The sequence below is a fragment of the Pelophylax lessonae genome, assembly GCF_965119305.1.
Source record: "Pelophylax lessonae genome assembly, chromosome: 5".
Lineage (NCBI taxonomy): Eukaryota > Metazoa > Chordata > Amphibia > Anura > Ranidae > Pelophylax > Pelophylax lessonae.
This window is the reverse complement of record NC_138772.1, coordinates 401,247,545-401,264,923: the sequence shown is the minus strand read 5'-3', so window position 1 is coordinate 401,264,923 and position 17,379 is coordinate 401,247,545. Positions and strand designations below refer to the sequence as shown.

Below are 17,379 nucleotides of genomic sequence, written 5' to 3'. Positions count from 1 at the left end.
CACATTATCCCATTGTCTTTCAGGGGTTTTTTAATTTTCTTTTTGTACTCAGGGGATACTACCGCTTTAAGGTTGACCTTAAAAGAGCAGCAAAAGGGCTACATGAAAAGTTTGCTATAGGTATCATGGATGTGTAATTTTGGGCACATCACATCCTTCCTAAAAATGGAAACAGATATGAAACAAAAGAAGAATAAAACGTAAGGATGTAAAACAAATATTTATACAAACATATAGCAAACCAGAGAGTTTTATTACCTTTCTAAAACAACTCTGTCCATTATGGCTTCATCTGGTTTATTGACTGATACCATTGTGTCCACATTGATAGTTTCCTCTTTGTTTCCCAGTTTGTACATACACTTCAAATTGTCATCTTCTACAGCAAGTCCTATATAATCCTTTGTAGTCTGGACAGAAAATACACAGACAAATTATCTATACTATGCACAACAATCCAAAAACAAAGTATTCTTTGGGGATCGGAAGAAAAACTTGTGGTTGATTTGCTAAAGGAGTAGAGTATGTTCGTTTTGGAATGTGAATTTACACCTTGCTTAAGGAATGAGATAAAGCTACTATATACGAAAATTCACTTTGCAAAGAATACCCAAACAATTGCAAGGAAAGTAAAAATAAAAATGGATTTTTGCTCTGTGATCGGATGATTGAATAACTGAATTGGATTGGATGATTGAAGTCAGCACCATATTTAGGGTGTAACATGTAACATGCTCCTATGCACCCACCTTCCGCCACCAACGCTCCCTTCTCTGTGACAGCGGATGGGGGATCCTCTCCCCGAACCCACTGTCACATTTTTTTTAATAGATTTTTTATATTTATTGAATATTTCCAAGAAGAAATACAAAATACAGATAAGTAGCCAGTTACTGTAGCTCAACCCATTAGATTAACACAGGTATGCAGGCGTACAGCCTGAATATCATCACACAGATTAGTAAAACAAATTGTATTCAGAGAAGCTCAAAGACAACATAACTCCCAGGCATATCCTCACATGAAGTCCTTAGAAGCAAATGTCCATATTTAGGAACATATAAAAACCATGAAAGAAGAAGGGTAATAAAGTAGTCCCGGGAGGGTTGTCCACTGAAAAAAGCAGCAGCTCAATGGTAAATATCTGCCCACTGTCACTTTTTTAAAAACAGCGTGGCTGTGTGGGGCTTAGCCCACACAGTCGCGTCATTCGTTCACAGATTCCCATGGATGAAAAAATGACAAGTACCGTCTGCCACCGCGACAGATGTACTTGTATTCTAAATAGGCTGCTCAGTCAGCAAACTCGTATTTCATTCAGTCTCTCTCTAGCTTTGGAACAGAAAGCCTGTATGGGGATATGGGCACAAAGCTAGAGGAAGGCTGTGCAGGAGTGTGCCATTGCACCTGTAAAAAATATGCATTTTTTGTTTTTTTTGGAAAGGTGAACTTAGCCTTTAGGTGAAAATCCACTTTACTAAGTGAATAGCTTATATTCCTTTAGTAAATTGACCTCAAGTGTTTTCATTTCCCCAATGATATAGTTTATTAACCTCCCTGGTGGTATGATTGTTTCAGATTTTAGGTGCTGAAACTGCAGGAAAGGGCATTGGCAAACTAATGTCAATTTATTTTATTTTGTAATGTAATCCAATAGGATTACAATATATCGGTGTGTTTGTCTGTATTGCTTTTTTAAATTTTCTGCCGGTTCCACCCCCCTGCGAGCCAGGGCTCACAGCATCGGGCGGAAAATCCGGCCGCCGTATGCTGCAGGGACACAAGGTAAGTACCCTCTACCAGGTTCCAGCGATGCTCCCTGGCGGTACCCCAAGTGTGTCTCGGGGTTACCGCTAATGGCACTAAAATCCCACTCCAAGCCACACTCGGGAATACCGCCAAGGAGGTTAATAACATAAATTATAGATAAAATAAAATTTCTGCCTTTTCTTGCTACTTACATCTTTGTTGCCCAGATACATGACAAACATGTTTGGAGGCAGCTGACGTTTGCGACGGTCTCCTCGATTTTGTGGCCTTTGAAGAAATAATGACAGAGATGTGTAGGCTTTCAAATCCTCCAGGTTACTGGGAGGCCGCACCTCTACTCCAGAAGTGCCATCAAACCTCATTGGTACTACCACCTAAGAAGAAACATATAATTAACTGGGCATGAAAATCACCTATAAATACAGCAGCACCTACAAAAATGTGCAGGTTGGAAACAGCATCAAAACATTTTTTATTTTTATATGCTCAGACTGGCTTCACAGCAATTGTGTGTTGAGGTGGCATTCAAGATAACCAGGGTAACCAGCCTGAATTGCAGCGCACCCCAACATATAGCACCACACTATCATGCATTGTGGTTTGCTGCTTCAGAATAAAAGGGTCAGGTCAGGCTTTTGGTGGAGTGGGGTGGGTTGGTAGCCCATTCAATATAAATGTGTTGCCTTATTGCAAAGCATGCTAATGCATGGCATACCATGTTGCAGTAACGCACCACAGCACACCGCAAACGTTTAAAGGCTCTTTAGCAATTTTTCCAAAGTCTTTTTTTTAAAAATGGTAATGATTACTAAGTTGTTACATATAATGATAACAGCAACAACAGTAAGGCCTCTTGCACACAGGGCATTTTTACAGCTGCTTTTAGGAGCATCAGACGTTTTTTTTTTGCAGCTTAAAAAGGCCCCCCCCATGTTATTCTATGGCCTTATGCACACATATGCTTTTAGGAGCTGTAAGTGGCATAGGCTTTTTAAGCTGTAAAAAAAAAAAAACAGGGCCAGCGCATTCTGGAGCAGCAGCGTTAAGCTGTAAAAAAAGCCTGACGCCGCTAAAGGCCGCATACAGCATTAGGCCACGTCAGACATTTTTAAGCTGTAGTAGTTGGATTTGAGGTTGAAAAATAGAAGAGGGCAAAGAAAGGCTGCTAAATGCTAACGCTGTTAAACGTGGCTAAAACGTGCATTAACGCCAATACAAAACGCTTAGAAAAGAACGTTTTTACAGCTGCTTTTTCCTAGCATCAGAACTGGGTTTGCAGCTCGTTTTTTCAAATGTTCTGTGTGCATGAGGCCTTATAGTAAATAATAGCTGTGATCATTACATGAGAAATTATCACAGGTGTATTGTATTTTGATATTAAACACTGACTGATGCCTCCATGTGATTGAACAGTGTACGCAATGTTGCATATTAGAGTATGGAAGTCACCTTATTTGCAGCATCTCGGGCTTGCTGAATCAGCTCCCTGATACGGCTGACGCTCTCAGATATATTTCCTAAATTCATCAGATCATTGATGCGACCCATGGACTCAAAGACACCAGGCAAGCTGCCACTTAGTTTATTCACTATTATGTAAAAGGTAAAAACAAATATTTAGCAATTCAGCAATAATTTGAAATACGCATAAAGAATTCTTTTGACAGATGATTTACGCTTTAAATAGAAATCCTACATCTCTTTTGAATCTCCTCTGCACTGGCTCTAAAGGAACACTACTCCATGCAGCCCCCTTGAACAATGTCAAGAAACATCTAGCCCACTCTTGTTAACTGGTCAGTACACCCAAAACTGATATTTCACAGTGTTAAGCCAGCCATAGATGGTTTGAATCTCGGCCGATTCCTGATTCGAACCATGTATGGGCAGGCTAAATGTACTCAAGTTGATAAATCGATCAACTGAATGTACTCAAGTTGATCAATCAATCAACTTGGGTACAACCAGCCTGTCGGATTGTACATGTGATTATCGCTAGCGGCTGTTACAGCTGCTAGCAATAATCTCTGTGTTCTCCCAGTGGGGACAGCTCCCTCCCCCCCCTGCTGGGAGAACACAATGGCCCCTTAGGAGGGATTTCGCCATCAACACTAACTGTACTAGTAAGTGTCAGAATAACAGTAATCAAAAATTACTGCATTAGTAAGTTCCAGAATAACAGTAATAAAAAACGTGACTCTATGTTTGACTAAAACAGAAGTCTGTAAATATTCCAGATTATAAACTGGTATTGCGAGAATGGTCTGTAATTTTATGCAAATAACGCTGACCATTTCTCTTTCACTTTTTATCAAGTTTCTCAACCATGGCCCAGTAAATGTTATGTGTGATAAATTAGCAATTAGCAATATGTAATTAAATTCATTAAAATAAATACAGTAGTTTAAAGGGTGATAGACAATGTGGCTGAGGAAACAGCAGTCAAATACCAACTCTAGCAAACTAAATCAAATAATGAACTTTTCTTCCTCTGTGTTTGCTTACCAGATTCGCTTGCCTCTTTCAGTGCTTCATTGAACATTTCATTTTGTCCGGCTGCAATTGTGCCCTTAAGATTTTTTACATCTTCTTCAATGGGTTTTAATTCTTTGTTAACACCATCAGTAATTGTATTTGCATTGGTTACTGTGTTTTTGGCGTTGTTGAGCATTGTTTCAATATCATCTGAAATGCAGTAACAGATTGTTATAATTATTATTATTATGCAGGATTTATATAGCACCAACAGTTTACGCAGCACTTTACAACATAAGGGCAGACAGTACAATTACAATACAATTTAATTCAGTAGGAATCAGAAAGCCCTGCTTTTTAGAGCTTACAATCTAAGAGGGAGGCTAAGAGATACAAGAGGTAATAATTGTGGGGGATGGGCGGTTGTAAAAAAACAATTATACAGTTGTTAGGTGGGGACCAGATAGGCTTCTCTGAAGTTATGAGTATGTAGACTTCAGTAATATTTTGCAATTCTAGCTCATATTTTAAGAAATTCACTAGATTTGGTTATTATTTATTGAACTAAAATTTTAATATGCTATCAGTTATAATAATTTGTTGAAAAATTAGTAAACCATACTATAAGGCTAAGTTACTCTCACTATCTACAACCAAAAGTGTGAAGACATGTGTCATCTTTCTAAGGTCTCATGCATACAGGGCGTTTGATTTTCTCTTCTAAACGCCTTTTAGGCTCCATACACACCGGGCTTAAAAAAACACCAATTCCCTTGGCAGAAAAAAACTCATATGAAGCATTTTTGTACAGAGTTTAGACACGTTTAGAAGAGTTTTACTTTTTTCTACATGAAAGCTCCAATCAAAAACGCAAACCAGATGGGTTTTTTTTCCTACCGCTGAATGTTGAGCTCAAAATATGCCTCTAATTGTCCTAATGTGTATGGACACATAGGATAACATTGGGCTGTTTATACAGGCAGAACACAAAACTCCTGTAGGAGCAGTGATGTTTAAGCTTGTGTGCATGGAGCCTAATGCCCCGTACACACGTGCAGATTATCTGAAGACTTTTGTCTGCAGACTTACCAAAACCATATAATATGAGGTCAAACCTAAACACTTTCAATTTGTATGCAATCCGGCAGGCCCTTGCACTACATAGAAAAGGTAAGTCTGCAGACAAAAGTCTTCAGATAATCTGCACGTGTGTACGGGGCCTTACTCCTGCCAGTTAAAAAAAGCTTCAAGCGTTTTAAGCATTAATGAATTCCATTGGCAGAATATAAATGTATTTTGGCCATAGGAATTAATTAATGCTCAGGAGCTCAACTTGTCTAGCTTTAAATGCTTTTAGATGTGTTTAGACACATTTACAAGCATCATGTGTTTTTTCTGCTCAAAAGCTCCTCTCCTGAATGCGTTGGTGATGGTTCTTGTTTTAGCCAGTAAACGCGCCTCTTAGAATATGCCTGTAAACATCTATGTGTGCATGGACACATAGAGGTGCTTTTACACACTTATAAAAGAAGCACTTCGTAAACCCTGTGTGCATAAGGCCTTATACCTATTAGCCACCACCGCCTCCCATCAGCTTTCAATACCAAAGAAAGCCACAGTGCTGGTCTCATAGGTGGTGACAACAAGTAGCATTCAGGCATATTCAGGGCCACTGATAAGGCAGTGCAAACAGTCCTGTTGTACTGGGCCCGAGCCCCATCAGCTCAACAGGGGGGCCCGGCAGCTTTGAAGTTAGTTTCTCCCAAATAAAAAAAAAATAGGTTTTCTAAACTACACTCCCCTTCCTACTTGTATACAGGGGTGTATAATTACATTCTCCTGGGACCCATCAGGTCAACAGAGGGGCCCAGAAGCTGAGAGCAGAGGAGGGACTTTTTTCTATTTTGGGGCGCAGGTTTATAATTCTACTCCGCATGTTGTAGTTCCAGCCAGCCACCCACTGCCTTCCCTTGCGGAGTGATCTCATGCTCTGCTCAGCACAAAGACTGAGATGCCGAAAACAGCTCTTGGTCCCAAGAAAACATTGGTAGCCAGCGGGACTAGGTCAGGGGTGGGGCCAGGGATGGGGGTGAGGGAGGGGTCAAAGGGGGTCCTATCAAGTAGGCTGTAAGGGACCCCATGATTTCAAACAGCTGCCCTGGGCACAGCCAACCAATCAAGCAGCTGTGACTACTCACATATTAAAGGAAAGACTAATGTCCTGTGCCTCTCTTCCACCAGCCATAGATGCTGTGTCGGCAACTGCTGGGTTCTGGTACTTCCCCAACACTTTTTTTATTCAAAAAAAAATTGTGAAACTGCACACCACTGATCCTTTGCATAGAAAACTTTATTCTTCAAGCACTGACAGAGATACTGTACCCATGCTGTTTCTCTGATGCATTTTTGCCCCCTACTGGGGCTTAATCATAGAGCCACAGGGTCTACTATTACCATAGAAAAACTAGTAGTTTTATTGAATCTGGAATTTTGTGAAGTACAAATAGAATTCCTATATAAATACTCAAAAGCTGCTTACCTCTTTTGATGGCATTGATGCTATTTTGGACAGCTGTGAGGTCATCTGACAATGTCTTCTTCTTATCTGTGGCCTCCGTTAGTCTGTCTTTTAGGTCTTCAAGCTCTGGGTTTACATCTAGGTATTAAATATAAAAAGGATGAAGGGCACTTACATTAACTCTCAGGTTGAGATTCTATGGTTTGCAAGGTACAGGCACAGGGCCTGAGGAATGAAAGGTAATTGGGTCTTTTTGAAGTACATTTGTTGTATCACAATTGTGATATTTTTTTTTGAGGTAATTCGCTATTATTTTTTCATGAAAATATGTACCAATGCAAAGATTTGTGCAACATTTGGCCTTGTGAATTTGTTAAGTTCTTTTTTTCTTCTGATTCCTTGTGTATTTTCCAAGTGGAAGGATATTTTAATATAAAATGAGCATCACCAATTTTAACTGGTTGAGTGAGATCGTAAAGCTGCAGTTCTCAACCAGAAGCCACATTCCCCCCTGGACAATTTCAAGGGGCCACAGGTAAAATCATATCAAAGGAAAGCCACAGCACACATCAAAGAAGCCACAGAAAAGCAAAATGTATTATACTGCAAATACTGTTTTGTTGATCCATTTGTAGTGAATGCCGCTGACAATTATGTTAGATTACAAGAACTGCTTATTGATATATAAAGTAATATAGAAGCCCAGGCATGTCTTAAATAAGAAAAGCATTATTTTTGAGTAAATTGTACACTTTACAAAAAGTGTCTATAGCTTTGGGACAAGGGAAAACTAATTTGATGGTATTTCCCACATTTTACTTGGGAAAAAGGCTTCAGTTTAGTAAGTTATTTGCTAACACAAATGTACAACCGCCTGTAAATAGTGAGGAGAGAGATGACCTATACATATTACTTACTGCAATGGCACTGGACATTAAAAAATATGCATCTATTGACCAAGCCCCAAATGTCACATGAATCGACCACTAAATAAATTGTATCATTTTGTATGTGGTCCTGTATTTCTAAAATGTGTTATTAAAACACACTATATTACCAAAAGTATTGGGACAACTGCCTTTACACCCACATGAACTTTAATGGCATTCCAGACTTAGTCCGTAGGGTTCAATATTGAGTTGGCCCAGCCTTTGCAGCTATAACAGCTTAAAATCTTCTGGGAAGGTTGTCCACAAGGTTGAGGAGTGTGTCTATGGGAATGTTTGACCATTCTTCCAGAAGCGCATTGGTGAGGTCAGGCCCTGATGTTGGAGAGAAGGTCTGACTCGCAGTCTGCGCTCTAATTTATCCCAAAGGTGTTCTATCAGGCTGAGGTCAGGATGCTAAGCTTTCAAGTTCCTCCACCCCAAACTTGATCATCCATGTCTTTATGGACCTTGTTTGTGCACTGGTGTGCAGCCATGTTGGAACAGGTAGAGGCCATCCACAAACTGTTCCCACGAAGTTGGGAGCATGAAATGTCCAAAATATCTTGGTATGCTGATGCCTTAAGAGATCCTTTCACTGTAACTAAGGGGCCAAGCCCAACCCTTGAAAAACAACCCCACACCATAATCTTCCCTCCACCAAATGATTTGGACCAGTGCACAAAGCAAGGTCCATAAAGACATGGATGAGTGAGTTTGGGGCGGAGGACCTTGACTGGCCTACACAGAGTCCTGACCTCAACCCGATAGAACACCGTTGGGATGAATTAGAGCAGAGACTGCGAGCCAGGCCTTCTCTCCAACATCAATGCCTAACCTTCCTAAATGAGCTTCTGGAAGAATGGTCAAACATTCCCATAGACACACTCCTAAACCTTGTGGACAGTCTTTACAGAAGAGTTGAAGGTGTTATAGCTACAAAGGGTGGGCCAACTCAATATTGAACCCTGTGGACTGGGATGCCATTAAAGTTCATGTGTGTAAAGGCAGGCATCCCAAAACCTTTGATAATATAGTGTATTAGGAATAAAACTATTTATATTTTATTTAGAAGCCAAGTGTGTAAGTGGGGCTCTAGAAAAACAAGGTTGGATGGGGCCACAGGTGAAAAACTGCTGATAAACACAGGCCCAAAGTTATTTTCTGTATGTGATATCTGTTTATCTAAACATGGTTTGCTAGTAATATCTTGGATTATATTTATGCTTTGGTGGCACCATCTGCCATTTCACCACATCACTCTCCTTTGACTGGGACTCACTGCTGTATGGAGTGTGTTGGACTCTTTGTATTTATGGTCTCTACCATTTCTCTTTCAGAAAGACTAAATATCACTTCCCTAACTTGAAAACGGTGTAATGGCCGTATTTGGAAATATGAGGAGGTGTGGAGTCTGACAGCCTCACAAGCACTAGAAATTACGATATTGGCAACTAGCAAGGGGTTCATTCCTGCAGGAGAATACTATTGTCCCTGTTGTATAATACATTGCTGTGTATGGGTAAGGTGCATTGCTTAGCTGGCCAGGCAACTATAAGCCCTTGAAGTTCCATAAGCCATCTCGAATAGAAATCCCTATAAATGTTAATACCCTCATCTCTACAGTGGCTCTGAGTTTTAGCTTGTGAAAATGTTCAGTATTTCCAGTGACCACTATCTCTAACCCCCTGCAACCCCAACAATCAACGAGATCACGAAGAAAGAAATTGTATAGCACAGCGTCATGTCATAAGTGGCTACAAATGCCACTCACAAGCCCCGTGAAAAGCCTGCTACATATGGAGGAACTAAATACTAAAAAATCAGATTATGAAAAAGTGAGTGTACCTTCTGCATTTCATTTCTGGATGATATTATCCATTAACCTTTTGTTTTTACTTTTTTTGGAAAGATTCTGTTTAACGTCTTGAGTTCTAAATAGTGTTTGACGGGTTGATGGCAGCTAGTCATAAGCAAATCAGTATAATCCTGTAAACCTAAATAAACCACTAATGCATGTTGAATCAAAACACACTTTGGAAGCTGACCAATTCCAGCCATACCTCTGAGTGATTTTTGTGTTTTCTTTGCCTGTTCCAATAGTGCCTCTGAGTCTGTAAGAGATTTCTTGGCTTTTCCAGGTAGATCTTCATTTTGTACTTTCTTAAATTAAAAAAATAAAATCTAAATTATATTTATTATTATAAACCATGTCATCTTACATTAGCACCATCTCATTTTTTTGTTAATAAATATATGTAAAAAAATGTAAATAAGTGTTCTTTTTAGTCAAGTGTTTCCTGTCGCGGCCTGGTGGCCATATTTAAGAACTGCTGCTCCTAATATTCTCTAATTCTCTATTTTGCATAAAAGTAAAAAATTGAAATATAGACACCTAGCTCAGTATTTGCTAAATGCTGTTTGTAGGGGAGCAGTGAAGTGAGGATGAAAATCCTGCCCATAATTGATGAAACTGCAGCACCACTGGGATTGCCGCTTGATTTTCTAGCATGATGATGTCAGACTGCTACTCCCAAAAGGAACATAGTGGTCTTTTGCTTTTTTTTGTAGCTTTGGATAAAGTGTGAAAGACTTAGGACTGCTGGTACGTTTTTTTTTGTTTTACTCTCAGTGGCCTTACTGGAAAGATAGTCACGCACTGGAAGTGAGAGGAAATCTCCAGTAGAGATCCAGATAACTATAGTTGGAGTTTCCTGAATGCTACTAAAATGTTTTTTTTTTTCTTTTTTGTCAGATGTGTTAGATTTTAACTCACTTGATATCTTCGTGGTAACATTGTTACATTAAAATCTCTGCAGTGGGGCCACGGGCAGCAATACCGACAGAGGTTACAGCCCTTTCCCATTGTATATGAAACTTACAGGACTTTTACTTAAACCTAAGTCTTAACCTAATATTTATCATGGTAAAATTTATCACCAACAAAAATCAAGCCAATAAAGTTACCTGGCTTCAAAAAATGTTTAAAATAATTGCAGAAAACTTTCAGAGCTAAATTATAGTGCCCAAAAGTCAACAAGGCGTACTGTGCAAATGCTGCAGCTACTCAAGGGCCCAAGTCAGAGGGCCCAATTGTGATTGTTGCTTGACTTTATTACCTAGATGTGTGCTCCTTTTATAGCCTGTACAGAATGTAATTAATTAAAATTAATTAATAGCATTTATCTTTCCTTTATATTTCTTTCCCCTGTTATATACCATTCTAACTATAGGTGGCTTATAAAAAAAAAATTGACTTGTTTGAGAAAGATTATCCATAATTTAATATGTAAACCACTTACTGTCAAAGCAGAATCAGCTGCTGACTTTGCCTTCTTTGAAGCATCTTCAGCAGCTTTCACTGCATTTATAATGTCGTCATAAGCTTTGGAAGCATCAACAGCACAGCGAACCAGCTCCTCCTCGCTGGTATTCCGTCTGATTCTGTATAATTATAAACAGCAACCGTTACATTTTTCAAACCACAGATATGTTAAATGTGATGGTAAATTTTTATTTAGCTATTTTATAGTACTATAACTTTCCAGGTTTATACCCTATTAGCTGTTTGTATTAGGATGTGGAACAATGAATGACAAAGTACCTCTTAAGAGTGGACACATCTGACTATTCCTAAACTAAAAATCAGCTCTAAGCAAAAAAACTAACAACAATCAGGGAGACATTGCAACCACTTTACAGCCAAAAAGTACACTCCAACAGCCTTTAGACAGAAAAAGTTATAATGCCATTCAGCTACAGTATATCTACCAAGTTTCCTACATGTGCAGCATGTGAGTATTCGCTGTGCAGCCTTTCTCTAATGTCCAGGTGTGTACGGGCAAGGCTGCAATGAAAATAGGGTGCTTAAACCAGTAAACACACTGGTCTGTATTTTTACAACCCGACTCCTTGCACTCAAGAGCAAACAGCACTGACAAGAACTCCGTAAAAATACAGCTTCGAAGCAAGGAGTCGGGGAAATGAGTGACTGAGGGCAAGAAAGGCGAGAACCTACCAGAGATCCATCTTATATCTCATCCCGCATATGAGAGGAGTGTTTGTTTGCCCACAGCTCAATTTACCATTTATCTGGTAAGAGGCACATCACTCTCTTTTCTACCTGGGAGGCAACAGTGGTCATACCCCTTTGGGTCTTTCCTTTGCTATTTGATCTCTGGAGCAGAGCTATTTTTCTTTACGCACTTATATTCCAATCTTCTGGTAAGAAGCTAAGCTGGTGGTGGGACACTGAATTTTCATTCACGTGGTTTCTACACTTTCAGTTTAACCGTTTCATCACAAGAATTTTGGATTTGGACTTCTTTTTTGTGTACATTCATTTGGGACTGTTTTCTGCCACGATATTATTCGTATGGTCACCATTGTTTGGCACCCACTGGTGTAATTTATGCCCAATTGTTGATTTTATTAAGTTGTATTTGCATACTTATATGTTATTAGCACATGATTGGTCTTATTATAGACCTTACCACTTGTCTTTTGATATATACATGATTTCATTTGGATTTTTCACACACCAATTTGGTTAGCGCACCTGATATACATCATTTTATTCACTTCACTATTTAAAGTTCTAAGGTAGCAGCTTCCCACTATCCAATCAGCGCACTTTTATTTTTCACCATGCTATATATTCAGATGGTTACTCACTCTAACAGCTGATTGGCCAAGTTCTGCAGAGACTTTGCATGTTCTTCCGCCATAATCACTAGAGGTTCCTTACTAGCTGCCTTGGAGAGGATGTTCACCTTTTCATTAAGCTCCTGCTTAGCTCCATCCAGCTGTGCTGCAAGCCTTTCATATTCCTATTCAATGTAAAAAAAAAAGAAGCAAGAAAAGAATGAGAGGAAGAAGAAAGAAACAATGCATTACTGAGTGAAGGAACTATTTAAAAATATGATGCTGGTGGAAAACTGATAGTGAGCCAACTTTCAAGTATTGTAATTATATTGCTGTAGAGGTGACTTTAGCATGTTTTAGGAGCTGTTGCAGTTTGGTGAATAAGGGATAATCGGCTGAATTCACAAAGCTAACACACCAGGATAAGGATACTTATTTTCAAAAAAGGGCACAGATATTTTCAGATGAGTCCAATAAGATTGAATAATTACATTTACATTTAAAATAAAGTTCCTCATCCCTATGTAACTGAGCCTTATGTCTATAAATCCACGTACATTGACATATAACTTACCTCTTTACTCTTCTGCAGCAAACTTAACATACTACTGGTCTTCCCCAGGCTGGTCTCTGCTCCTTTAAGATGATTGGCTGCCTCTTTTTGTTGTTTGGTTAATTCAGCAACTCTTTTCTTAAATCAAGAAAGAATAATATATTTAGATGACATTGTATCAGCTGTTGGTTTTATTTCCTTTCTATTAATTTCATCTTTTTACATATCATGCACACTGGACGCTTTTACAGCTGCTGTTTTTGGCATCAGCCATTTTTTCCTGCAGCCAGTAAACTCCCCAGCATGTTATTCTATGTGTCCATGCATACATAGGCTGTTATCAGCAGTTTTTGGCAGGGGCGTTTTCTGACTGCAAAAAAACCCCCAGAACTAGTGGGTTTTAAGAGGCGTTTTTCAGCTGTAAAAAAAAAGCTCTAACTCTGATAATAGCTTAAAAACACTGAAAAACTCCAAAAACGCAGAAAAACATGGCTATTTGGTGTTTATCAACATTTTTTTTTAGCCATAAGCTTCCGTGGGAGTATAGTTTTGCTAAAAAAAAAAAAAGCTAAAAAACGCTACAGCTGAAAAAAGCTAAATAATACTGAAAAACGCTACTGCAAAAAAGCTGAAAAACTCCTTCTACAGCTACAGCTTTCTACTGAAGTTCTGCTAATGTCTAGTGTGCATGAGGCTCGAAAAGTTTTGGTCACAGTTGGGCTTTAAATGAACAAAGTATCTAAGATATTGAGTAACAGTATCTGACCAAATACTTTGAAAGTTGAAGAAAAATAAGTGTAACATTTCTCATATAATAACAGACTTGGGACATGCTAAAAGTAGTGAGCTTAAACTATAATTTACTGTCATTAGTCGTATTTTTTTTAAAAATTGCAGCATTTGTATGTTTTTCAATCAAATGGACACCCAGAAAATAAATTCAAAACAAGGAACTGTTGAAATCATTAAACCTTCCTAATTTTAACATGCTAAAGAGTAGGCATAGCTTCGGGTAATGTTTTTTTATTATTTCCAAAATTTCTTTATAGGCATTAACTATAATAACATATTTTACAGAAACTGATTTTTTATATTACAATGGATTTATATAGCCATTTTACATGCATACAGTATACTGTTTACCTAAGATCTTCTTTAAGGAATCCATATAATAGAAAATGTGGTTACTCAATCTGTCTTACAGCTTGATCTATTGCTGCTTTCTCCAGATCTAAAAACATTTGCTTCTTCAACAATCACCCAAAAAGTATATATGTGTATTTATATAAATATAAAATTAAAACAAAAAAAAATTGTAAGCCAACTTTAATATCGAAGTCTTATTAGCCATTAGTTACCTTAAGATCATCCAGAATAACTATATTGTCTTTGTTGAGGTTATTTGCTTGTTTGGTTTGTGCTGAAGCCTCATCTAGAGCATCCCGGAGATCATTTATTTTGGCTTCAAAATCTTTTATTGACTTATTGATTTCCTTCATGAGCTCCTTATGCTGATCAATATGCTTCTGGAACTGGTTTCTCACACGGTTCAGTACTAATTATAAAAGGTATAGCGATAAATAAACTTCTGGTTATAATATATAACTATTGAACTTACTACCATTCAACATGACACTTGTTGTAGGGCTCAAAAATATGCCAGTCACACTTGCACCATTCATAACTTACAAGATTTGGCTTCTTCTTTCTCCCTTTCTGCTTCTGCTTTCTGTGTGTTGAAGTTGCGCTTTCGCATCTCATTTAACATGCGTTGGACTTCAGCCATTTTAGAAGAAACCTCTCCAGGACTTGATGGGTCAGTTGGTCCACTTGCAATCTCTTTAATTAGGACTGGAAAATCACAGGAATACATGTCACCACATTTACTCAATAAGAAGATAATAGTGGAGTTCTAAGTTGTTATAAAACACATAAGACCATCAGCAAAAAGCTTGGTGAGAAGGAGACAACTGTTGGAGCGATTATTCCCAAATGGAAAAAAAATACAAAATAACCACCAAACGCCCTTGGGCTGGAGCTACATACAAGACTTTGCCTCATGGGGTAAGGATGATCATGAGAAAAGTGAGGGATCAGCCCAGAACTACATAGGAGGAACTTGTGAATGATCTCAAGGCAGTTGGGACCGCAGTCACCAAACAAAACATTGGTAACACAATACACCATCATGGACTGCAGCGCCTGCAAGGTCTCGCTCCTTATGAAGGCACATGTACAGACCTGTTTGAAATTTGTCAATAAACATCTAATTGATTTCCAGAAGGAATGGGAGACAATGCCTTGGTCAGATGAGACCAAAATTGAGCTCTTTGGCGTAAGCCCGACCTGACGTGTTTGGAGGAAGAAAATCCCTGACACTTAAGATGGGTCGTGGATAGGTCTTCCAGCATTACAATGACCAAAAACATACCACCATGGTACCAAAGGAGTGGCTAAAGAAGAACCACATTAAGGTCATGGAGTGGCCTAGCCAGTCTCTAGACCTTAATCCTATAGAAAATGTATGGAATGAGTTTGAAACTTTGTTGCCAAGGAACAGCCAAGAAACCTTAGGGATTTAGAGAAGATCTGTAAAGAAGAGTGGATCAAAATCCCTCCTGAGATGTATGCAAACCTGGTAAGAAGCAAGAGGTAAGAAGAAACGTCTTACCTCTGTGCTTGCCAACAAGGGTTTCTTCACCAAGTACAGAGTCATGGTTTGCTTTAACAAAAAAAATCTCGAAAAACAAAACATTTAATTCTGTGTTGCCAAACTGGCTGTAATTCAGAAATGATGTTTATAACATACTGTTAATGTTCTTCACGAGTACATCAATGTTCAGAAGCATTTTGCTAGCACTACGGAAAGTGTCATCAGCATTTTTCATGATGTTTTCGTACTTCTTAAAATTCATTTGAGCCTGTAATGAGAAAGAATGACCAATTATAATTCACAAATGACAGTGTTGAAGTGAAATTCTGGTCAAATTCTAAGGCTAAATCTACTCTCCCCCCCATTCTAAAACTAATCCATCTACCCTGTAAAAGAAAATATGTCTATACGACCTATTCGGACACTACTCCGGTCCTGTCACATGATTGGGTTCTAGAGCTGGCTTTAGTTTAAAGAAGAGACAGTGACAACAGCTGCAGAGTCTGGGGGATGATGTCACCAATAGGCTTACTATGGGGCATCCGTTGTTGGCTGTCCCTCCTCTTAATTGAAGCCAGCACTGGGACCCGATCATGTAAAGGGACCAGAGCGGCTTTAAAATAGCTAAGTATAGACGTCTTTTCTTTTACAGGGTAGGAAGAATAGTCCAAGAATAGGGGTTGGAGTAGGTTTAAGCTTAGTTGACTGGAGTCAACTGACTTTAATTTGACTGGAATTCCATTTTAAATCTTTCCACAACTAACTTTGTTCCAGGCATTTCATGGCTCACCTTTTCCAGCAGATCTGCTATGTCCTGTTTGAGTTTGTTAGTGTCTTTCTCCACACTGTCCACTTTCTGTCGTTGACTTGTGAGTTTACTGTTATAAATATCATACTGTAGCTGCAAAGAAAGTCAAAAAAATATATAATTCTTTTTTTTTTTTTCTGTATTCTTATGTGTCCCCAGATTGTGATGCATACACAGTTATTGTAAAAAACAATGAAAATAAGAGAAAGGGAACTACTTCATTTACTGTGCTTCTTGTCCCACAGACAAACAGGAAATAAGAGGAAATTTCCTTTAGCCGAGGAGGAAATCCTCTCTTACACAGTTGTCATCAGAACTGGTGTTCCTTCACTTTCTGCACTGTAAAAGTTTGAATTTTCCATCACTTTCTATTCCATTGACAATAGTCAACATAAACAGAGAGGACGAATCAACCCAGTGTGGGCACAGATTGCATTTCACTTTTTAATTGTAAAAAAACAAAAAAACAAAACAAGCATATACAAAATCCATTTGTGTACTTGTACACTTTCAGAAAATGTTAACTGACCTGACCTATTATAGAATTTATTTTAGTTAAAACTTTTCTGAATAATCAATTTAGGGCCATTTTGATAGACAGACAATTGCAGTAGTAGCTCTTTTATCTTGTTTTTTTTTTTTTTTTTTTTTTTTAGCTGCCAACAGATCCCCATAATCCTGCTGGAACACAAAGCATTATAAAGTCCATCTACCATGACACTCAGAATTATAACCTGCACCGCTCCACTGCACTTACTTTTACTTCTTGGATGCGATCTTCCAAATCTCTGATCTGCTTTAGTGAACGGCTGGAGGTATTAAAGCTTTGTAACCTGGCTTTTATCAGGTTTAGTTCATCTTGTACAGTCATGAGATCCATCATTAGAGCATCAACGCAGCTGTCACATGCTGTAAGAATATCAAATGTCAACATAAAAATTGAATTTATAAGGCTTATTTACACCATTAGACACCTAGAGGTGATTGCACATACTTGCAGCAGCTCTAATTCCTATCTGTTACAGCTGAATC

General features: G+C 38.5%; 1 protein-coding gene across 2 annotated transcripts in view; it reads right to left on the bottom strand.

The window, feature by feature from the left end:
* LAMA3 (laminin subunit alpha 3) overlaps positions 1–17,379 on the bottom strand; it is a 244,360-nt gene that overhangs the window by 30,464 nt on the left and 196,517 nt on the right. For both annotated transcript variants that reach the window (XM_082258666.1, XM_082258665.1), the window contains 14 exons: positions 17,105–17,256; positions 16,330–16,440; positions 15,696–15,807; positions 14,576–14,737; positions 14,245–14,441; positions 12,908–13,024; positions 12,364–12,518; positions 10,992–11,133; positions 9,753–9,852; positions 6,785–6,901; positions 4,276–4,455; positions 3,220–3,359; positions 1,962–2,144; positions 259–410 (listed from right to left, as the gene is read on the bottom strand). In XM_082258666.1, the coding sequence (XP_082114792.1) occupies positions 259–410; positions 1,962–2,144; positions 3,220–3,359; positions 4,276–4,455; positions 6,785–6,901; positions 9,753–9,852; positions 10,992–11,133; positions 12,364–12,518; positions 12,908–13,024; positions 14,245–14,441; positions 14,576–14,737; positions 15,696–15,807; positions 16,330–16,440; positions 17,105–17,256 (2,020 nt within the window). The remainder of the gene's footprint in view (positions 1–258; positions 411–1,961; positions 2,145–3,219; positions 3,360–4,275; positions 4,456–6,784; positions 6,902–9,752; positions 9,853–10,991; positions 11,134–12,363; positions 12,519–12,907; positions 13,025–14,244; positions 14,442–14,575; positions 14,738–15,695; positions 15,808–16,329; positions 16,441–17,104; positions 17,257–17,379) is intronic.